Source organism: Solanum tuberosum, unplaced genomic scaffold (genome assembly GCF_000226075.1).
Source record: "Solanum tuberosum cultivar DM 1-3 516 R44 unplaced genomic scaffold, SolTub_3.0 scf00106, whole genome shotgun sequence".
NCBI classification, from domain to species: domain Eukaryota; kingdom Viridiplantae; phylum Streptophyta; class Magnoliopsida; order Solanales; family Solanaceae; genus Solanum; species Solanum tuberosum.
In genome coordinates, this window is record NW_006239032.1 from 1,043,055 (window position 1) to 1,064,067 (window position 21,013).

At 28.2% G+C, this 21,013-nt stretch overlaps 1 protein-coding gene across 1 annotated transcript; it reads right to left on the bottom strand.

The window, feature by feature from the left end:
• Window positions 1-12,036: 12,036 nt before the first annotated feature.
• On the bottom strand, window positions 12,037-14,980 carry LOC102595884 (tropinone reductase homolog At5g06060-like). Its single transcript, XM_006349430.2, has 5 exons — window positions 14,786-14,980; window positions 14,441-14,648; window positions 12,647-12,866; window positions 12,446-12,552; window positions 12,037-12,360 (listed from the first exon to the last, which is right to left on the bottom strand). The coding sequence occupies exons 1-5, from the start codon at window positions 14,893-14,895 to the stop codon at window positions 12,166-12,168; spliced, it is 840 nt and encodes a 279-aa protein (XP_006349492.1). The 5' UTR covers window positions 14,896-14,980; the 3' UTR covers window positions 12,037-12,165.
• Between the last annotated feature and the right edge of the window lie 6,033 nt (window positions 14,981-21,013).

Here is a 21,013-nt window from a genome sequence, read left to right on the forward strand (position 1 = left end):
AACTAAAACCTAACCTCAGGTAATGGAGGTCGAGAAATTGGAGGAGCAAATTTTTGACCCTTTTTTTTGGGGGTTTTACGAACAATTTTTGAAGATGAAGCAAAATCGTTTTTCTTCTTTCCATCTTTTACATTCGCCATTAACAATGGGTCGTGTAGGCTTTTGGATCTGTTCTCCTCCCAACCAGTATCTTCATAGTCATATATCCGATTAGTGTTAGCATCATCCATCTGATTCAACAGTTAGAAGAACAGACAAAAGAGTATTTCAACAGTATAAGAAGAAACAAAAGAGGATTACAAGAAAAGTATCAAATTTACCTGGAGTATACACAGAGAGATACGTGATTTTGAAGAATATTGGAGAAATCAACTGTCAAAGAAAATGTGGAGAAGTTTTAGGAGAGAAATAAGAAAAGAATGAACTCTGGTTTTTAGCGTAGGAAAGGCCCAATATTGTATCCGTAAGATTTTTTTGACTTAAAAGAGTAAAAGAGGGATTTTGGGGATTAATAAAACTATTAAGGGAAAATAGTAATAAGTAAACTTAAGGGGGGGATTTGTGTCATTTTGCCATTTTAAAATGACATTAAATCCTTTCATTAATCTCACTGTAATATTATAATTTATAAGACTAAAGATTAATTCTAGTTAATAAAATGTTAGCCATGTGTTTTTAATATATTACCTTGGATATTATTATAAATTTTTTATTTATTAATATCAAGATTTTATTTGTTTAATTCTAAATTCTAAATTATTTCTCGTAAAAGGTAGATAGTTTTTCTTTCTATTTTTGTAAGCATAAATTTTTGTTTTGTTTTTTATAGTTTAAAGTGAACAAAATCATAAAATTCTTTAAAAAATTTTGGGGTCTGAAGGAGACGTCTTACTAGCCTCACTCTTGAGCAACTGTGTGCGCATTGTGATTTTTAGATACTGTAATAATACCCCTCATGATCGTTTTGTGTTTTCAACTAATTTTTTTTGGTTTTGACCTCTCCCATAGATTCTACATATCAAAGATGACATGATTCTTGAGATGATCAGATGAGTTTTAAAGAAGATTTTCAGTTTAGAAGTTTGATTTTTAGAAGATTTGATCAAAGTCAATATATAAAGTTAACGAGCTTAGAAGCAAATTTTGTCAGTCTTACTAGTTCCAGAAGACAATTTTTGACTCAGAAGAGTAGTTTGCGAGAGTGTCAAGACATTCGAGAGTGATTCAGATTATCAAATGAATTTTTGAAATTTAAGGAATGCAAGGTTGACCACATTAACATTTGATCAAGACGACCTCAAAATGGTGATTTAATGATTCCAATAAGTTTATAACGCATTTATAATTGATTTGCACTATGATTTATGTACGAGAGGTCAATGAGTTTCGAGGATTGATTTCAATAGTTGAGCTACTTTGGTTTTATTGGTGGTGCATCAAGTTTGTTTTCAAAATTATAAAGACACGGATTTTATATTAATTTTTATTTCTTTTATTGAATAACCTTCCTATTCATTTAGGCAAGCCTCTCTCAACTTCTAGCCTTCATAATTTTAACCTAATACTTTAATTGGAAAATAAATAAAAATCAAGTTGTATAACAAGTGAAACAAAATAATGAAACATTACTTAATGTGAAATTTAAATATTCGTGTCATACTATATTGTGCAATTTGGCGAGCTGTGTACCCATGGGGAAGTCTCTATATTTTAACTAATAATTAGGGGTTAATATAATTCTAACTATTTCTTTTTTTGTCAACTATCACTATTTGAATGTAACTAGCCACCAACTTTCTTCTGATTTGTCAATAATATTTGCTAACTAGAAACTAAAATGTCTTCATAATTAATTAAGAACTTATTCTATCCAACATTTGTATTCAATCAATATTTCGAAAACTTTAGGTTGTAGTCCACAACTTTTATAATAAGTTTATTGCTAGTAGATTCAAGTAAAAAACTATTGACGTGTATGAAAAAAATATCAATTTTAATAACATGGTCGATCATAGCCTATACTCATATTAGTATTATATTTATATTACTATGTACGAATTTATTAAATTAAATACTTACATATGACTTTCTGTTAGACATCTAATTTAATTTTGTTGCTTGTTAGACTATATAATTAAGATAGACTCCACTTGAGATGAAATCATAACTTGCATCACTAATTAATCAATTAGTCCACTAATTAATTATCTTTAAGTCAATTTATTTTCTTATGATTAAAAAAGAGTTAGCTTCAAAGTAGGAATCAAGGTGTCTTACTCCTAATGCCACTAAGGATAAAACTATGTGCGCCTTTGGGTGTTAGGTAAAGAGAGGGGATTTAGCTCTTTTCACATATCTCAGTCTAAAGTCATAATTTAATAATAATAATAATAATAATACTTCGATCAATTAGCCAAGATTTTGACCGGATACGAAATCACTGATGCTCGATCTAGTCCGACAAAGTGCATCAAGTTGATTGCGACTTACACTAGGGATTGTGTTTGCAACTTTGAAAGGAGCAATAATAATAATAATAATAATAATAATAATAATAATAATAATAATAATAATAATAATAATAATAATAATAATAATAATAATAATAATAATAATAATAATAATAATAATAATAATAATAATAATAATAATAATAATAATAATAATAATAATAATAATAATAATAATAATAATAATAATAATAATAATAATAATAATAATAATAATAATAATAATAATAATAATAATAATAATAATAATAATAATAATAATAATAATAATAATAATAATAATAATAATAATAATAATAATAATAATAATAATAATAATAATAATAATAATAATAATAATAATAATAATAATAATAATAATAATAATAATAATAATAATAATAATAATAATAATAATAATAATAATAATAATAATAATAATAATAATAATAATAATAATAATAATAATAATAATAATAATAATAATAATAATAATAATAATAATAATAATAATAATAATAATAATAATAATAATAATAATAATAATAATAATAATAATAATAATAATAATAATAATAATAATAATAATAATAATAATAATAATAATAATAATAATAATAATAATAATAATAATAATAATAATAATAATAATAATATATAAAAAAGAGTCTAAAGTCATAAGAACATCTTTTTGAATAGTGTTAAAATGAGTGGATTTGAATGAATTTAAACATATTTAAATAAATTGAATTAATAAGAGTGAGTTATTTATATGTATTGAAATATACTAAAACGAGTTTTAATTCAATTTTTTGTTTTCTTACTAATCTACATACGTACCTAATAAACAGAATTCTTTTTTATCGGCTATATATTTCTATACTATTTTAAGTGCGTAAAGTTTCTAATTTGAATGTTAAATTACTATAATATTCCTAATTATTTCGAAGGATTGTGACTTTTCTGATGAGTTGCGTTTTTTTCGAAAGATTAGACTTTTCTAAAGGGTTTGACTTTTTCAATGAGTTATGACTGATAAGACATAATAAACACACCTAATAAACACATGTTCATACTGACTATCCTTTGTTGGCTATAAATAGAGACGTTTCCTCTTATTTTAAAATTTTCAAAATTTAGAGTGTTTTAGTCTCTTCTTCTTGAAACAACTCAAGTGTGATTTGCATTCGTTGAGCATGTTTGAAGTTTAATTAAATTTGAGGTACTACTATTTTTCTTTGATATACGCGTGAAGAGACATTTTTTTACGTTTCTATCTTCTTAATTTTGTAAACTAAGAAATAGATGAAACTATACTATATATTCTTCACTAATTAGTTAAAACTATACTATATGTTCATATTTGATGTCTATTCCGTCTTCACCGGAATTGTTGAAGATATTTCGAAGGTGAGTTGGAAGATTTTCTTCTTTTTATGATGAAATGAGAAAATTGACTTAAATATGGTAGATTAATGTAGATTCATGATTTAAAATTTATAATTTTTTATAATGAATTTAAATAATATTTTTTTTTCTTTTATTGAATATATAAAATTTGAGCAAAAGTCATTGATTTCGAATCAATATATTATACAGTTAGTTTGAGTAATAAAGGAAGAAGAGACTTTTTTTTCTTTTAGTTTATTATTGTAATGTAACTGCTAATTGGATTAATTATACTAGACTAGAAAACTAAAGTGGTAACTTATCGAATTTTCACTAGTTTAAGAGCTAATTACTTAAATATACGATAGTTTGCAATATTACGAAATTTACTAGATTTTGATGCGTCGAGATATGTCCATATATATATGTATCTCGGGATACATGAAGTCAAAATTAGATGTAATTTGTTCAAGATTATACATAGATAATCTCACTCGCCTTCCTCCTATCTCGCTCGCATTTATGGTATCCCATATACATGTGAATCACATTAGATATATGTATCTAGCGTGTATCTAGTGTGATACATAGGCAAATGTCGCTCGCCTCCCTACTGTTCTCGCTTGACTCTCTCCCTATTTCAGTGTATCTGTCAACAAAAAATATGTATGAAATTATAAATTAGTGATATGGTAGGAATGTTTGTGTAGTTACGTAGTTTTCCAAAACGCAACATGCCAGCATCCATTAGAACTGAGTTATTCACTACTGTTGTCTCCAATGGGCCGTGGACTAAGCCCAACGGCTGAAATAGTTTGGGCTTGGGCTGCATGTTGGAGGATAAGTAAGGCCTCCCAAACATTCTCTAACTTGCTCAAGAGATGAACATACATTTTTTAGGGATCAATGAAAGAATGTAGTATCAACAAGCAGTGAAAAATATTAAAGTTAGAATAAATATGATTAAGTGATGAATATATACATGAATGATTTCTACATATGTTGCGATCATTAATTTGATATAAATATCGGTATCAATTGATACACAACACATGAATATATGGATGGACTTGCCCAGGGGCGGACCCACATGGAGTCTGTCGGGTGCTCGAATACTCATTAACCTCATCTCGGAATATATATATCTATGTATAAATTAAGGTATTTGTATAAAATTAACATAGAACACCCAATGAATAAATGATTTGATTGTCCCATTGGCTCTTGGGTGGGTGTTGAAGGCTCTTTTAGTGTTTGTTGAGCTTGAATTCGAATCTCATTGTTAACATGTATTTTTTATATTTTTGACTCCGTCACTTTCAGAGCACCCATAACCTTAAAATTCTAGATCCACCACTAGACTACCATGTGAAAGCAACACAGTATAGGATCCTGCTTGAGTTGGGCTTTGTACAACTTAATTGCCTAATTTGATGTTCAGTTTTGTGGCCCATAGTTAATGGGCTACAGAAAGATCTTTCCTTTACACTTGCTAGATCATTTTTATTTTATTATTTGATATATTTTTTCCTTTTTTGGATTTAATTTTTATATGTTGACAATCCAAAGAATTTTTATCCTATCAAACTAAGCATAAATTGATGTTTTCAATAAGTAGATAATAGTGTATTGAAAATCAGTTAAATTACATTAATAAAATGTTCCCTCCTCTCCTTTGCAAAATATATAACCAAATATAATTTCAGTGAAAAATATTTGACATCAATGACCAAACGGCTACTTAGAATCTTTCAAAATTCTGAATCTTACGGTGAATTTCTTTTGGGGAGTTCGACTATTTTAGATTCACATTGGAAAGGCCTCATTTGGGGGTTAGCGCTCCGTATCATAGATTTTTTCATATTCAGGACTCAAACTCGAGACCTCTGATTAAGGAAAGAAGCAGCCCACCGCATATTTTGGTGGTAACATGAATTGATTACAATAGATAAGGGGACTTTGTTGCTTCTTTCTTTGAGCTAGATGTTGATATGAAGTGTGTATTGTGCCAACTCCAGCCTGAATCTAGAGATCATACATATAAAAGTTGTTTTTTAGTCATCAGGTCTAATGCAAGTTGCTACAATGGATCCAATTTGTTCAAGCTTCTTACAATGATTGGGACCAATATGTCTTGGGAATCATAGCTGCCCAAATATTTAAGTTGGTGTATACTGAGTATGTCTATGCTATTTGAATTGAGAGAAACAAAAGGATATCTTTGAGAAGAAAAGGAGGATTTGAGAATCTATTGCCAGGGAGATCGCTTATATTTGTTGTGTTAGGGCCAACCAAAAAACTATGCAAAATTAAACATTCATCAATTTGTTTTTTAACTTGCTAGCTTAGTGTTTCTTTGTTTCATGTTGTCTTTGTTTTAAGAATAGCAAGTTGTGTCTTGGCTTGGCTATTGGTTCTGTAATTGGTACACTTGGTGATTAATACAATCTTGTTAGTTATAATTTTTACAGAGACTCGGATTATATCAATTTTTGTTTCTTTTATTTGATAAATTGTTAGTATCTGTTTTAGAGACTCAATCATTTACTCAAGTCTCTCTCAACTTTTAGTCAATTGAAAAAAAAAATAAGTTGCATAACATGTAAAACAAAATAAGGGAACGTTAATGAATGGGAAATTTAATTTCTTTTTGTTTTCGTGTCATACTATATTGTTCAATTAGAATATTAGATGGGAAGTCTCTATAGTTTAACTAATAATAAGGGGGTTAATAGATAATAATAATAACTGAGTTCGCTGTTTTATAGATATTTAGCAATTTCTTAAATATACTGAACCTGGCCAATTGTTCTTGGGATCACGTGAAGCCGTAAGTTGTAAGCTAGCTTCGCCCCTGCGTATGATATGTAACCTATGTGAGCTTTTATGTTAAGCTTGAAGTCTGTTAATCAAAAAGTCTTTATCGGGGATAAAACTTTTGCAAGCTCAACTGATTTTGAAGTTCATATGCAATTTTAAAAAGTGTCTTGATCTTGTTTACTCTTGAGATAATGCATATGATTATCCACATCAATCGATAAGAAATGGAATTTGAAAATAACCTAACTCTAAAAGCTCAATCATAAGGTAAAGATATGTCCAAAACCATATAATAAGACAAACAATATTCCACCTGTCAACTAATTGTTTCTATCAAAATAATTTCCATATAATAAGGCAAACAATATATATATATACTCGAAATAATTAGATATGATAATAATGACATATTTCTTAAAGTCCATATCCACCAACTGAATTGAGGAACTTTAAAAGCGACTGCTGAGCACACTAGTAATTAATATTCAATTTCTAAACCAAATTTAATGTTGTCATCACCAGACCATGCATGTGGGATCCTTCATTGCTGGTGTTAATAATATTGTATATATTTTTTTTGTATTTTTTTTTCGGTATTTGATACTTTGAAATAATTCTGATTAATCGCACTTTTTTCATGTTAGGCCTAACACTTTCTATCAAGATTTTTTATTTTATTTTCAAAATTTGAATACAATACTTCTGATTAAAGATGAGGATTCTATTCGTCTCATCATATGCATTATTTGGTGGTTCTATTTTTACAAGTAGATATATATATATATATATATAGTGAGGCCAGCTCATGGACGACTAGGAATAACAATTGGTATAACTATTTATGATGCTTGTCTTTTGTCAAGGAAACAATATTCAATCAAGAAATTATTGTAATTATGAGATGATTTTTAAATTAAGGGCGGCAATTGGAGTGGTTGAGTTAGTGTTTGGACGTGTTAGCAATAGGAAATATAAATAAATTGTGACATAATTAATTAGACAGGCCAAGTCTATCATGAGCTACGGGTCATTGTTTAGTTTCGAGTATGAGATAGAAAAAATATATATATTACTTTTATTATTTTATTTTAAAGATTATTTAATAGATCTTATTCTTTATTACCCTTTATTAAATTTTACTACAATATACTTAGCGTAATCTTATAAATTTGATCTGAAAAATGTATTGATCATACGTATTATGCAATCTTACTCTACGTACTTTAAGAAGATTTATAGAGATCAAGTTATTTATGTTAAAACCTCATATTAAGTAAAACACATATAAGGAGAATTTTAGTAGCTTAATTGGTTTTGTTACCTGAACTCCTGCCTTATTGGTGAGAGTTCGATTCCCCACATTGTAATTCCCTCCCCTATTTCCAATTCCTCCACCCAATTAAAATAAGAAAAGAAAAAGTAAAACATATAAAAAAAATCAAGAATATATTCAGAACAAATGAAAAATACCGAAGAATCCATAATGAAGAAAAGAATAGTAGCAACAACAAATAATATGATAACTGAGCAAATGGAACATTAAAATCGAAGAATAAGATTATAGGAGAGTAATAAAACAATATTGATAAGAAAATTAGATAACGCTCGATTACCTACTAACCTTCTATTCTCCTATTTAAATTCATGTCCTCGTTATAATTAATTAAGTTGCAGGTGTGTAGTATATTTGTCTTGTCTAATGCCCTCTTTTCAATATTTTTTCGATTTACATCTATTTCTCCTTATATCGGCTTTAGCTAACGCAAAGAAGCGATCTCTAATATCTCACACGAAATAAGTTTGAGGAGTTAAGCTTTTGTCGTACCACGAGCCGACAAATAAATTAAAGGTATATTCCAATTTGAAAGAGAAGAATAATTTTTTTTAACTTGAAACACGTGAAAGTTATGCTTCAAATTAAAAGTTGATCCATTATATTGTATTAATTAATTAACTATGTACCAGATTATTGCTACTAATAACTTATGTATGGGTGTGGTATTGAGTATTATTTTTCAAATACGTGAAAAAAGTCTTCTTCATAGATGCACACATTTATTTTGAATACGAAAGTACTTTTCTTAATTGGTATAAATTAACATTTAGTGAGCGTCCACAACATACTGATTCGATTAATTTAAATTTAAATATTGAATCATTTAAATTAAAAGTTGAATATGTTGACTAATAAACAATATTTTTAAATAGGTGACTTCTCCGGTTAATTAATTATCCATGCATGCAGCCTTTAAATCAAACTTGTCTGGCTAAAAAAAATAAATCAAACTTGCATTCATAAATAAGAAAACCCTTCCGGAACTCCCGTAACATTAATTCTTACTTTCGCTGTCATTTTACTTATATTTGACTTGACATATCTTTAAAAAGTAATTAATAAAAAGATAAATTATCATAATATCTTTTGAATATATAAATTTAATATTTTGAAAGTTATATTGAGAAATTATTATAGTTAATACTTAATAATAGGGATAAATTAGAATTTAATTAATAAATTATATCTTGATTTTCAATCAGGATAAGTAAAAATGAAAGAAGGGAGTGCTAATTATCCCAAAATTAGGAACCTGATATTTTATATACATACTATTCAACTGTCCCAATTTATGCGATAAGCTTTTCTTTATAGTCAATCATGATAATAATAATACATTTCTGTATTTAGAAACAATTTAATTTTAACCTAGATGCATATATGACTTATCTTTAAATCACTATAAGTTTCAAAGAAAAAAAATTCTTTCTTAAACTCTATAACAAATCAAATAACATTACATCAATTAAGACGAAGGGAGTAATATATTTTTTATTTCTCAGTTTTATTAGTAAAAATAATGAATTAGGCATTCACCATGTATATATTTTAAGTTTCAAGCCATCATTTGGGATGGCTAAAGCAAAACCATAGAAAAAGATTGAAGTGTTTTTGTCTCTACATATTATAGGGCATGGACTCCTTCATATGCTCAAATGTTTCTACTTTTTGTCTCTACATATTTGGCCTTGTTGGTTCCTTTCCCCTTTAAAATCGTTGCACGTGTTATAAACTTCCTCCTTAAATTACTCGTAATTAATATAATTTTTTTATAATTATTTATTACTAAATATGATTAACAATGAATTTTAATGTCTAGCTATAGAAAATCTTCATCATTAATTCATATTATTTTAGTTTTTCACTTTCTTTTTCTCTTAAGGTAGTATGTATTTTAAACTTTTACTTTCACAATTAATATAAATTCACGTTGAATAGGTATTAAAAGAATAAAACACCTACTAAATAAGAATATTTTAGTTTGATATTCGAACTCTAGTATCTGATTAAGCGTGAAAAGATCGATCCTCATATATATATATATAGCACCTTGTTATAGCTTTTTGGTATGTTGTTTTATTATTTATAGAGATAAAGTCAAAATTTTAAATTTATAATTTTTAAAAAAATATACTAAATTTTTGATGAATCATTTATATATATTTTATATAAATTATTGAATTTTACTGAACGCACGTAGGTTCCTAATTTTTGACGCCGTGCCGGCCGACAACGTCATAGAGTTTGGCTACTTTGGCAATGCAAAATGGATTTTGTCTATTGTACTTTGTTTCACTTTCTTGGTGAGAAGATCATGGGTTATATTTGTCAACAAGTTTAATTTTTGCTTAACAATTATGACTATTTTAGTATTTTTTTCATTTCTTGGGTTTGAGTAAAGGCCAACCAAACACTCCACATTCCAATTTGTGGCTTTGTGCTACGTAATTTAACCCCTCCAAGAAAAGGATCATGGTGCTTTTGCTTTAATATTGTTTGTATTTATTAATACTACTTCATTATATATAGCATTGTTAGTATTTGTATTTGTTTATGTTAAACATTTTTTTTATAATAATAATATATTCCATGTAGAATCATAAGTACAGTCTAGCAGATTGGAAGAGGGGTCTATACACAATCTTATTTTTTATCTTTGTAAAGTAGAAAAACTATCTCCAATGCTAGACCCTCGGTGCTAAGTAAAACATATAAGAAACAAGTATGAAAGAAATCATGCTAAAAACAAACGAGAAAAGAACAATGACAATGATGGATAGATAATACAACAATCGAAGCAAAGTAAACAACAGGTAATTAAAAAAAATTAAAAAATTAGTAGATAATGAGAAAGTACTAATAACAATATTGATAAGAAAAACTAAACAATGCTCAACTACTTAATATCTTCTTTCCTAATCTTCAACCTCGATATCTTCTTCTTTGAGGGAAAAGAAAAACAATACATTCCCTTGAGTAATTTGCTAAAACTTTTTAAAGAAATAATTCTAGGTTGTAAAATTTTGTAGCAAGTGTGATTACATAATTCGTATAGTTTTGAATTATTTTATTTTAGTTGCTTTATAAATCGATAGTTGAATTCACACTAAATATTAAATAGGCGTTTGGACATGAATTAGTCGATAAAGTATGGATGAGAGTCACATCTATATCTCAAGCATGTTCAAGACCAATATTCACGTCATATCCAACAACGAAATTGACAAAAACAAAAAGTGAAAATTGATAGTAATTCTTGATTATCTTCTACGTAATCATAGTCCTAATTATTCGTTGATTATTTAGGAGAAAATCACGCAACTGTCACTTAGATAAGTATATATATTAATTAGACCACTACTCAACAAATTATTGTTCTATTTGAACTTCAGAAATTTGTAAAACAATTAACAAAACTAAGTAGGGGGTTGAGTTTAGATTTCAATTATTTTTCAATTCATTTAGAATTTTTGAAATTGAAATTGTGGTTTGATAATATTTTTCACAAAGAATATTTGGAAGAGCTAATAGTAAAAAAATACATTTAAACTATTACTTTTTAGTGATCGAGTCATATCTTAACCATCCATTGTTCTATTTACCTATCTAATTCATCACATATTCACAAATTTTAAACCTTAACTATCATTCTCTTTATATCAAAACACAGCTCGATGTTGAATTGGTTTGCACGCGCTTGTTGTTAATTGGGAGCAAACATGTGACCAACTCAACATTTAGGTGTGTTTTATTAAAAAGAGAGTGATATTTTAAGAAGGTAACAAGAACAATGAATAGTTAAGGTATGAAATTCGCTAAAATTGATGGTTTAAATGTGTTTTTGACCATTAATTACTCAAAAAAATGCCTATGCTTGAGTATAACATGTTTTTCAAATTGAAATACAAACTCAAGGCAATGTTTGACGTGCCAAACACTAATTTTTAAATAAAATGAAATATTATTTTAGAAAGAAAAAAAGTGAATAGTTTTTATGATCAAACATGACATACAATATCGCAAAAAGATCGATCCATCCTTAGCTTACAAGAACAATATTGTTCATATATATGAAAAACAATTTGCCAACCCATATTGAATTTTTCTTTCTATTTTTGGATATTTAATTAATTAAGACTGAAATTTGAAACTACCAGCTGAAAATCCACCATCAACAAGAATGATCTGACCAGTAATATGTGAAGCAGCAGGAAGACAAAGAAATGCCACCAATGGAGATATCTCATCAGGTTCTGCTATTGGTTTCAATGGTGTTCTACACATCAATTCTGAATAATTCCCCAATAATGACGGGTCAATATCCTCCTGTCAGAATTTCAATTTTATGAATTTTGAATTTTAAAATAACGACTTTAAATGTTACTCAATAGTATTAGACTAGGGACATTACCGCTTTCAAAATGTTAGTTTTGACAGCGAAAGGAGAGACTGTATTAACGCGAATTCCATCACTAGCCCATTCGCATGCCAAAAACTTGGTAAGCTGGTTGATTGCACCTATTCAAAATTCATAAAATTGAAATTAAGAATCGTTTAATTAATTTCATCGCCAATACATATAGTCTAGTGGTATCAAAGAGCGTAATTTTACCTTTAGAGGCTCCGTAGACAGAAAGAGCAGGGAGTGCTAGAGAACCAGCAAGGGAGGAAATGAAGACAATGCTAGCAGTATTTCCACATGCTTTCAAAAGAGGATAAGCAATTTGAGTGATGTGGAAAGGTGACTCCACATTGGTTCCCATAATTTTTGAATAATCTTCCACACTTATATCTGCTGTTCGTTTTATCATACTTATTGCTGCATTATTCACCTACAATAAAAAAAATATATAAATTGAGACATAGCATTTTATCCTTAACGTGAGACTTTTAAATTTAAATTTAATCGACTCTAATAGAAATATCAGATATCAAAATGTGAAATAAAAATGAGTACATTATATAAATTGGGATGACCCTATATGTCAGTAAGTAGTTATAAGAGATGGGAATTAGCTATAAATACGAGAAAGTGACGTTGAGAATTATATAACATTTTAGTATGACAATTTTGTCTTTATCATTTATGTTGTTGGAAATTTGTCACCTAAATTTGGCTTTATGCCACCCATAGTCCTATTCTTATTTCACTTTACATCTTCCTTGTCTCCAAATGACCACCTTGTTTACGTATATATGTCTGCAAAATTAAGCATACTAATTTTGACGTCCTTTTAATACATTTATTTATCTAATTTAATTAATTCTACATAGTATGGCTTTACTATTTAAAGAATTACAAACGTTAAAAGTACTTCTTTACATATTTAATACATGCTTTTAGTTCTCAAAGTAATAAAGAGTTATAAAAGATGTGTTTTTAATTAACTTTTATGTACTTCAAGAGCTCCTTCTCATTTAACATATGAAGTTGGTCCTTTTAACCAATTTCTAAGTTTTTAAATAATCATGTATAATACTTTCGTGAACGATTGTAGGTACCTCTTTGAGGTCATACCGTCATTTAATCTGTCATATTTGTCGGGAGACAAACACGGTGATAAATTCTTTAACTAACAATGTAAATAAAGACTTGACATGATTTAAGTTGCTTGAACTTTTCAAAAATATTGTTGCATTTGTGTCAGATCCTTTAAAAAATGCATTATTGAAAGATTTGACACATACTCGTTGATATTTTTAAAGAATTCGAGCAACGTAGGACATGATTACAGTGTTCAGTTGAGAAAGATGTTGTATTTTGGAGCGACCATTATTTTCATGCTTTATTTACTTTCCGCTAAGATTATTATGATTTTGAGCCAACAAGATCAGTTCCTTTAGGCTTTATGTTCTAGTAAACCTTTTTAATTTGTACTTAATATAATAACTTGCTTTTCTTTGACAAAAATAAAGAATCTTTTTTTTTCAAAACATGTATAGAATATTAGAACGTATCGAAATGATCTATTCACTTACTAACTAGAAATTTCAAATTTGAACACTGAAAATAAAATAAAAATTGATAGCCCTACACAACATAATCCAAATTTATCTGGCCGGTAGGTATGATTTAATACCAACAAAAGAATGGCTTCTTTTATAAAATAAAACAAATTAAATCGAACATTATTAAGAAGTTTGGCTCTAGTACTCAATTAATTAATCTTTTTCTTTCTTTTAAAGAAAAATAATATTTAATCAAAAATCATCTAAAGATATGGTGTAGTAGTTATGTTGCTCCTTCTTTAATCAAAAGTCTTGCCAAATTTTGGGTATTAAAAAATTCTTAATTGACGGGTAGTGCTACTCTCAAATGGATCCTAGCTCTCTCGAATCTGAAATTCGAGTACTAAACATCGGACGATAGAAAGAAAAGAAAGAAATGTTTAGTGAGAAGACTTACCAGTATATTGAGCTTGCCCTCAAAAACAGAGGAAACAGTGTGAATAAGCTCTTCTCTCTGTTCTTTAGAAAATAAATCACAAACAGAGCCAGTCACCTTAAATCCTTTTGCTTCCCATTCTTGAATCTTCTCATCAAGCTCTTTCTTGTTTCTTGAACATGTATGAACACTTGCTCCAAATCCTGCCAATTCCTCCACTATTGCACTCCTAACAAAAATAATCATTAAAAAAGAGAAGCAACATCAGTTGTAGACACGTAATTTTTGACTCTCAACTTTTTGTTCAACCAAAAAATAGAGAGTTGTAGACACGTAATTTTTGACCCTCCAACTATTTAAACTTACCCGATACCTCTGGTTCCTCCAGTAACTAGAGCTGTTTTCCCATGAAGGGACCATTTCTGGACTCTGTTACTACTGCTACTCTGTTCTTCCCCTGTCGCCATCGTAGCCATCTTTAATTTTCTCAAGAATTCAAATTTTCAAGATCCAACACTATCAATAATTTCTTGTTGCAGAATGCAGGAATGATAATACAAGAAAGGGATTTATTATTATTTATAAATATAAGTTCTTCCCATCCTAAGATTTAATAGAAGATCAGAAGACAAAGTCAATGCAAATTGATCAACGGCTAGAAATGATGGAGGGGATTATAATGGAGATCAACGGTTGTAAAATATGCATCTATTTATTTGTTTATTATTCTCTTAGTTTCCTAGATATTTACGATAAGTCAATACGAGTCCGGGATATGAAGAAAATCATATTGGGAGCGTCACCCCTGAATGGATCCTACAATGCGTGATTCGGATTTAGTTGAAATTTCAATACAGTCTTCAAACACTGAGAATACAGACTCCAAACATCGGAAGAAAAAAAAAACTAATAAACTTAACAAATTTTCAACCATAATAAATGAAGATCTTGAAAGGGGATTATAGACATAAAATTACTTTTGAAGGAAGTTAACTAAAGAAGACTATAATATCTTGTTATCAAATATCAATCTACATTTAGCAAAAAAAAAAGCACAGTAAAAAAATAATTATACAGATAATACCAATTAATTAGAAATTGTGTTAATTCTCTTATTATGTTTATTTAGGTCTAATAGTTTCATGGAGTTTTATTGGTATACTAGAATTCATATTGACAATTGGGAATATAGAAAAACTAGTACTTTTCATTTTTATTTTGTAAAATGTTGAAATAAAATGAATTCAAGCAAATAATATAATCAGTAAGAATTCATATGGTTAAATATAATTGTTTTGGGACTGAGGCATAAGTTTACTAGTTGATAAGAACTCATGACCCAACGATAAGATCACTCGAAGATATCTACACAGAATAAGTCGAGATTATTACCTTGATTATGAGATAATAAGCTCAGGGCGGAGCCACCTAATTTTATATATTATATATATGAAATAATAGTTTAATTTGAAACTTGACAGCAAATAACACCGGATTGATACTTCCTAAAAACGTGATTTACAATTTTTAGGCCTCACTAGTCATGACTACTTGCCAATAATATAGACGTTGTAGAGTAAGAAATCACTGACTTCTACTAAATATTTCAAACTTCAATAGTGATATTTTAGAATGGTTAATTTCTCAAGAGCTATATTATATTTATAAGATTTTTAAAAACAAAGACAATTTTAATAGAGACCTTAAAATCAGACATTTTCATAAGTCAGTTTAATATAAAAGAGAAGTATTGAAATATCTCTGAACTTGACGCAGATCATTAGTTTCTTTTTCGAACTATTGACAGCCATAAAAACACCCCTCTAATTGACTAACTAAATTTAGATACACCCCTAAAGTGCAAGCAAGTGATCTCAAACTCTTGTATGAGCATGAGACTCTTAATTAAAAGTCGAGAGAAGTGTTGAAAACACCCCTAAACTTGGCGAGAATTTATAAGGGGTTTACGTATTTCACTCATGTTACAAAATCGGGGTGTATTTAAGTTCAGTTAGTCAAGTAAAGTGATGTTTTTAAGGCTGTCAATAGTTCAAAAATAAAACTAATAATTTGCGTGCAGTTTAAAAATATTTTTAATACTTCTCTCTCAATATAACGAATTAGAAGATTGGGGAAGTTAGTTACGGGAGAGTTTTAGAAAACCAAGATAAGTGAAATAGGATATATATTAGGGCGGATTTTGGGTAATTCGGCTCGAGTTAGGTCAAAAGCTTAGAATGTATTCATACTATCATCATCTTCAATTGGATAGCTTTTTGGAACCTAACAACTTTTGTGCAAATTTTGTATTTGTATGAAACATTTGATAATTAATTGATAAGAAATACAATTTAATTTGAAAATCCACTAATAGAGTGTATTGTTGATCTAATATAAAAAAAATGAACTTCTTAAGCTTTGCTGCCCTTTTGTCTCTTTTTATTTTTAAATTTGAGATAAATGTAAATTCATAAATTTTAAATTCTGAATACACCGGTATCGGTGAATTTCCCCATGTCTAACAAAGTAGTGGAAACATGCAAAAGCTTGATACAAACAAACAAATAAACAAATTGAGAGCCAAGAAATTTGGCAGAACCTTGAAATTAAATCAGAACCAAACTACTTGTCTAAGTGAATTGAAAAAGGAAACAACAACAGCCAAATTGGGAGCACTGTGTTTGGCAGCAAAGAAACATAATTAACAAGAAGATATACTCGAAGTAGCAATACGCGGGATCGTTTGGTTAGGAATAAGTTATCCCAAAATTAATTATTTCAAATTAGTTATTCCACCATGTATGTGAGATAACTTATCCCATCACGAAAGTATAAATAATGGGAAAAATAGTCTCAAGACTGCCTACTAGCTCCAACCAAACGCAGGATAAAATAATCCTATATATATTTTATTCATCAGATTATTATACCTAATACGTCACATTAAACAGTATTTTAAACTTTTTTCTATGTTCAATTACCACCTCTCATTGTTGACTTAACACTTAGCAGTAGCACTCTATCAATTTGAACAAAAAAAAAAAGAAGCAGAAACATATCTGTTAAGAAATCAACAAAATATGTCTAATCAAAAATGAAATAGTAACATAAAAGTTAGGTGTCCAAATTTCCCCCTTAATCCCGACAAGGTGACCCCCTTAATCTCAATTTGAATCATAAAATGTAGACTAGGCAATCTAGTGATTAATAAAGACACTTATGTCGATGTGTCGCTATAAGGAACCACCCAATGGGGAAATAGTGAGAGTGAACTAGTCTTATATATTCGTTCGATTCTAAAATAATTGTTATTTTAGAAATTCAAAGTAAAATTTAGTACCTTTTTTCAGCTATTACTTTATACTCTTAAATACCTAGTACTTCTTATTAATAAAATGTTCAATTCTCAAAAATATCTCATAAATAGAGATAACTTGTTAGTATGTAAATTATACCTTCTACTTTTTTTTAAAATGGCGATAGTGAGCTAAAGTAACTTTTGATGTAGAAGAAATAACACAAATACACATGGATTCAAGACAAGACAGAACCAATATCAGCATGAGTTATTTTAAGAGCAACAACCTTTTTCTTTCTCATTTATTTTTGCACTTAACCTTGTACTATTGAGAACTGAGAAGTTCTAGGTTGATTAGGGATAGCAAAATCAAACCTAATCCGTCCAATCCGTTTAGGTTTGGATGGGTTGTTGATCCGTCCATTCATTATCTCAACTCATTTCAATCCATTAAAAATTGGATTAATATGTAATTCGAATTGGCTCATGGCAAATCTTGTCAAAATATTTTTAAAAAACTTTTTTTAAAAAATTTGATATGTTATATATAGTCATAATAAAGGATTTTTTTTTTATTAGGTACTAAAATCATTTAAAAGAACAAATAAATTAATTAGGCTTATTTAAAATTGGGTTGAATTGGGTCTTGACCTCAACAAATTTGAGTTGAATTAGGTGATCTTGATTCAATTATTGTCTTAACCCATTATAATATATCCAAATTTGACCCAATCCGTCCAATTACCATCTTGACTCAATTATTGTCTTATAATCCATCCTAATTGACCTAGACTTGTTTATTTTTTCTTTGGTTATGACGAGAAGAAAGGCGAATCTTACTAGCCTCCTAAGATTTTGTTAACTTATAGGTGAGATTTTTGTCTTTGAAATTGATTCTAAAGAAAGATTAATATTATGTATATATGTATCCATTCCATAAGAAAACAATTTTATGTAAAATGAAAATAATAAGGGAAACATACAAGATTTCAATTATAGCAATCTATAACATAATATAATTATTTAAATCGTTGAGGTGATCGACTAGACAAGATTAGTGCCAAAATGCGAATAATTTACATATCTAAGCTCATTATTATTAGAGATGGAATAATCAATCATACTCATACTCATACTCATAGAACAATTAAGAAATAATGGCTACCCCACCCCCCCACCCGCATCCAAAAAATAAAATAAAAAAACTATCATGATTTTGCAAGTTTTATACTTTATTATATCTTGTTTTCATTGGATTATAACTTTCAAAATTTTAAACCCATTGACTTGATGCAAGACAAAGTGTTTGTTAAATCCTCTTTTAGAGGTGTGTGATGGGAAAGAAGAATTTCATCCATACCACTTATATAATGCTATAAGCCACAAAATTAGATCTATAATATTAAGTTCGTGTGTGATGGGAAATAAGAATTTCATCCATACCACTTATATAATGCTATAAGCCACAAAATTAGATCTATAATATTAAGTTCTTAAGATTTTCATTTTATCCTTGAAAGTTATATAGTCTATGGCGAAACATAAAAAAACATAACTTAGAAGTTTTCACACCTATAAGGCTATAACACTAATCTATATTATCCAAATTTGAAATTAATCTAGATGCAACATTTTATTACCATGAGTGTTCCTTATAAAATCTACCATCTTGACGACGTCCAAAATAAAAGCCATCCTCTTGCACCTTCCAATAACATCCATAGAGAAAAGGGCCAACGTATCCACAACCTCTAGATATCTCTTCATTAATAACATCGAAAAAATTGCTTTCTCCATTCCAATAATAAAAACAATAGTACGATGTAACACCGATAGAAGTAAACATATACTCTTCAGCCGCATTCATTGAGTGAGTTCCTAGTTCATGATTTTCATAATCTTGACAACGAAGGGTCAAAGGTGAAGTACCATTTGGAAGGGCATTAACAATGTTAACTTGATAACTAGGAATATTTGGGTTCAATTTTGAACTTCTAACTAGTGCAAGGCTAAGTGCAAATATGAATGAGAAGAAGAGACAATTATTGTTCTTGAAATAACTCATGTTTGATACTTGAAGATATTATATTTAATGTTGAAAATATGTATATTTGTGCTTGTATTTATACATGAGAAGAAAGGTGAAAATCTTGCTAATTAACTTCATTAATCTTGACACTCATTAATATTATAGTGTTAGTTACCATTGATTTCGATGCTATTAAATTTAGAAAAATAATCTTTTTTTAATAAGGAAAATTTCACTGACACTCAATATTATATTGTAATTTACCATTAATATCAATGGTATTAAGGTTACAAAAATATCTTCTTTTTTCTTTTAATAATCAATAGTACTAAAAAATGGTGTGAATATAGCCCGATCATGTGAAAGGGAATATCCCTATTTTAATGCAGCACATTTATTGTCTAACAACTACTCGCCGTGTGTAATAATATTTGTTCACTATTAACTTTGCACACTTCTTAAAAAATTATAAATAAAAGGATAATTTTACTATATCACCATTTGAATATAATAAATACAATTTCTTGAAAAATGTAACAGACAAATGACTATAATTAATGATGAGGTAAATTAGGAACCAAGTGTAAAATTTTATCCACTATTGACTTAACACACCCCTTAAGAAACAATAAATAATAGAGGTAATATTACCATATTGTCCTTTGACTTTATTAAATTTAATGCTTTGAAATATGTTAGATGATACTAGTAAATAATATTTAATAACAAAGGTAAAATGAATAATTATTGTTGGACTGAGTATATTTTTCCCTTTGTGAAGCCTTTGTGCTAAATATGCATGTTTGATACCTGAAGTGATTATATTTAATGGTGAAGATATGTATATTAATTCGTGCTATATATGTATTTATCCATGAGAAGAAAGGTGAAAATCTTGCTAATTAACTTCCATAATCTTGACACTCAATAATATATACTATAGTGTTATTTACCATAAATTCCGATGCTATTAAATTTTTTTTAAAAATCTTTTTTTAATAAGGGAAGATTTCACTGACACTCAATATTATAATGTTACCATAGTATCAATGGTATTAATTTTACAAAAAAAATACCTTTTTTAATAGTCAATAGTATTAAAACGGTGTAAAAAGAGCTGATAGCCCGGCCATATGAAAGAGAATATCCTATTTTAGTGCAGCAAAATTATTGTCCAAAAATTATATATTTCCCTTTTTTAAGTCTTTTCTTTTTTTGTCTTTCTTATTTCCAAAAATATATATATAACCACATGAAAAATATTAGA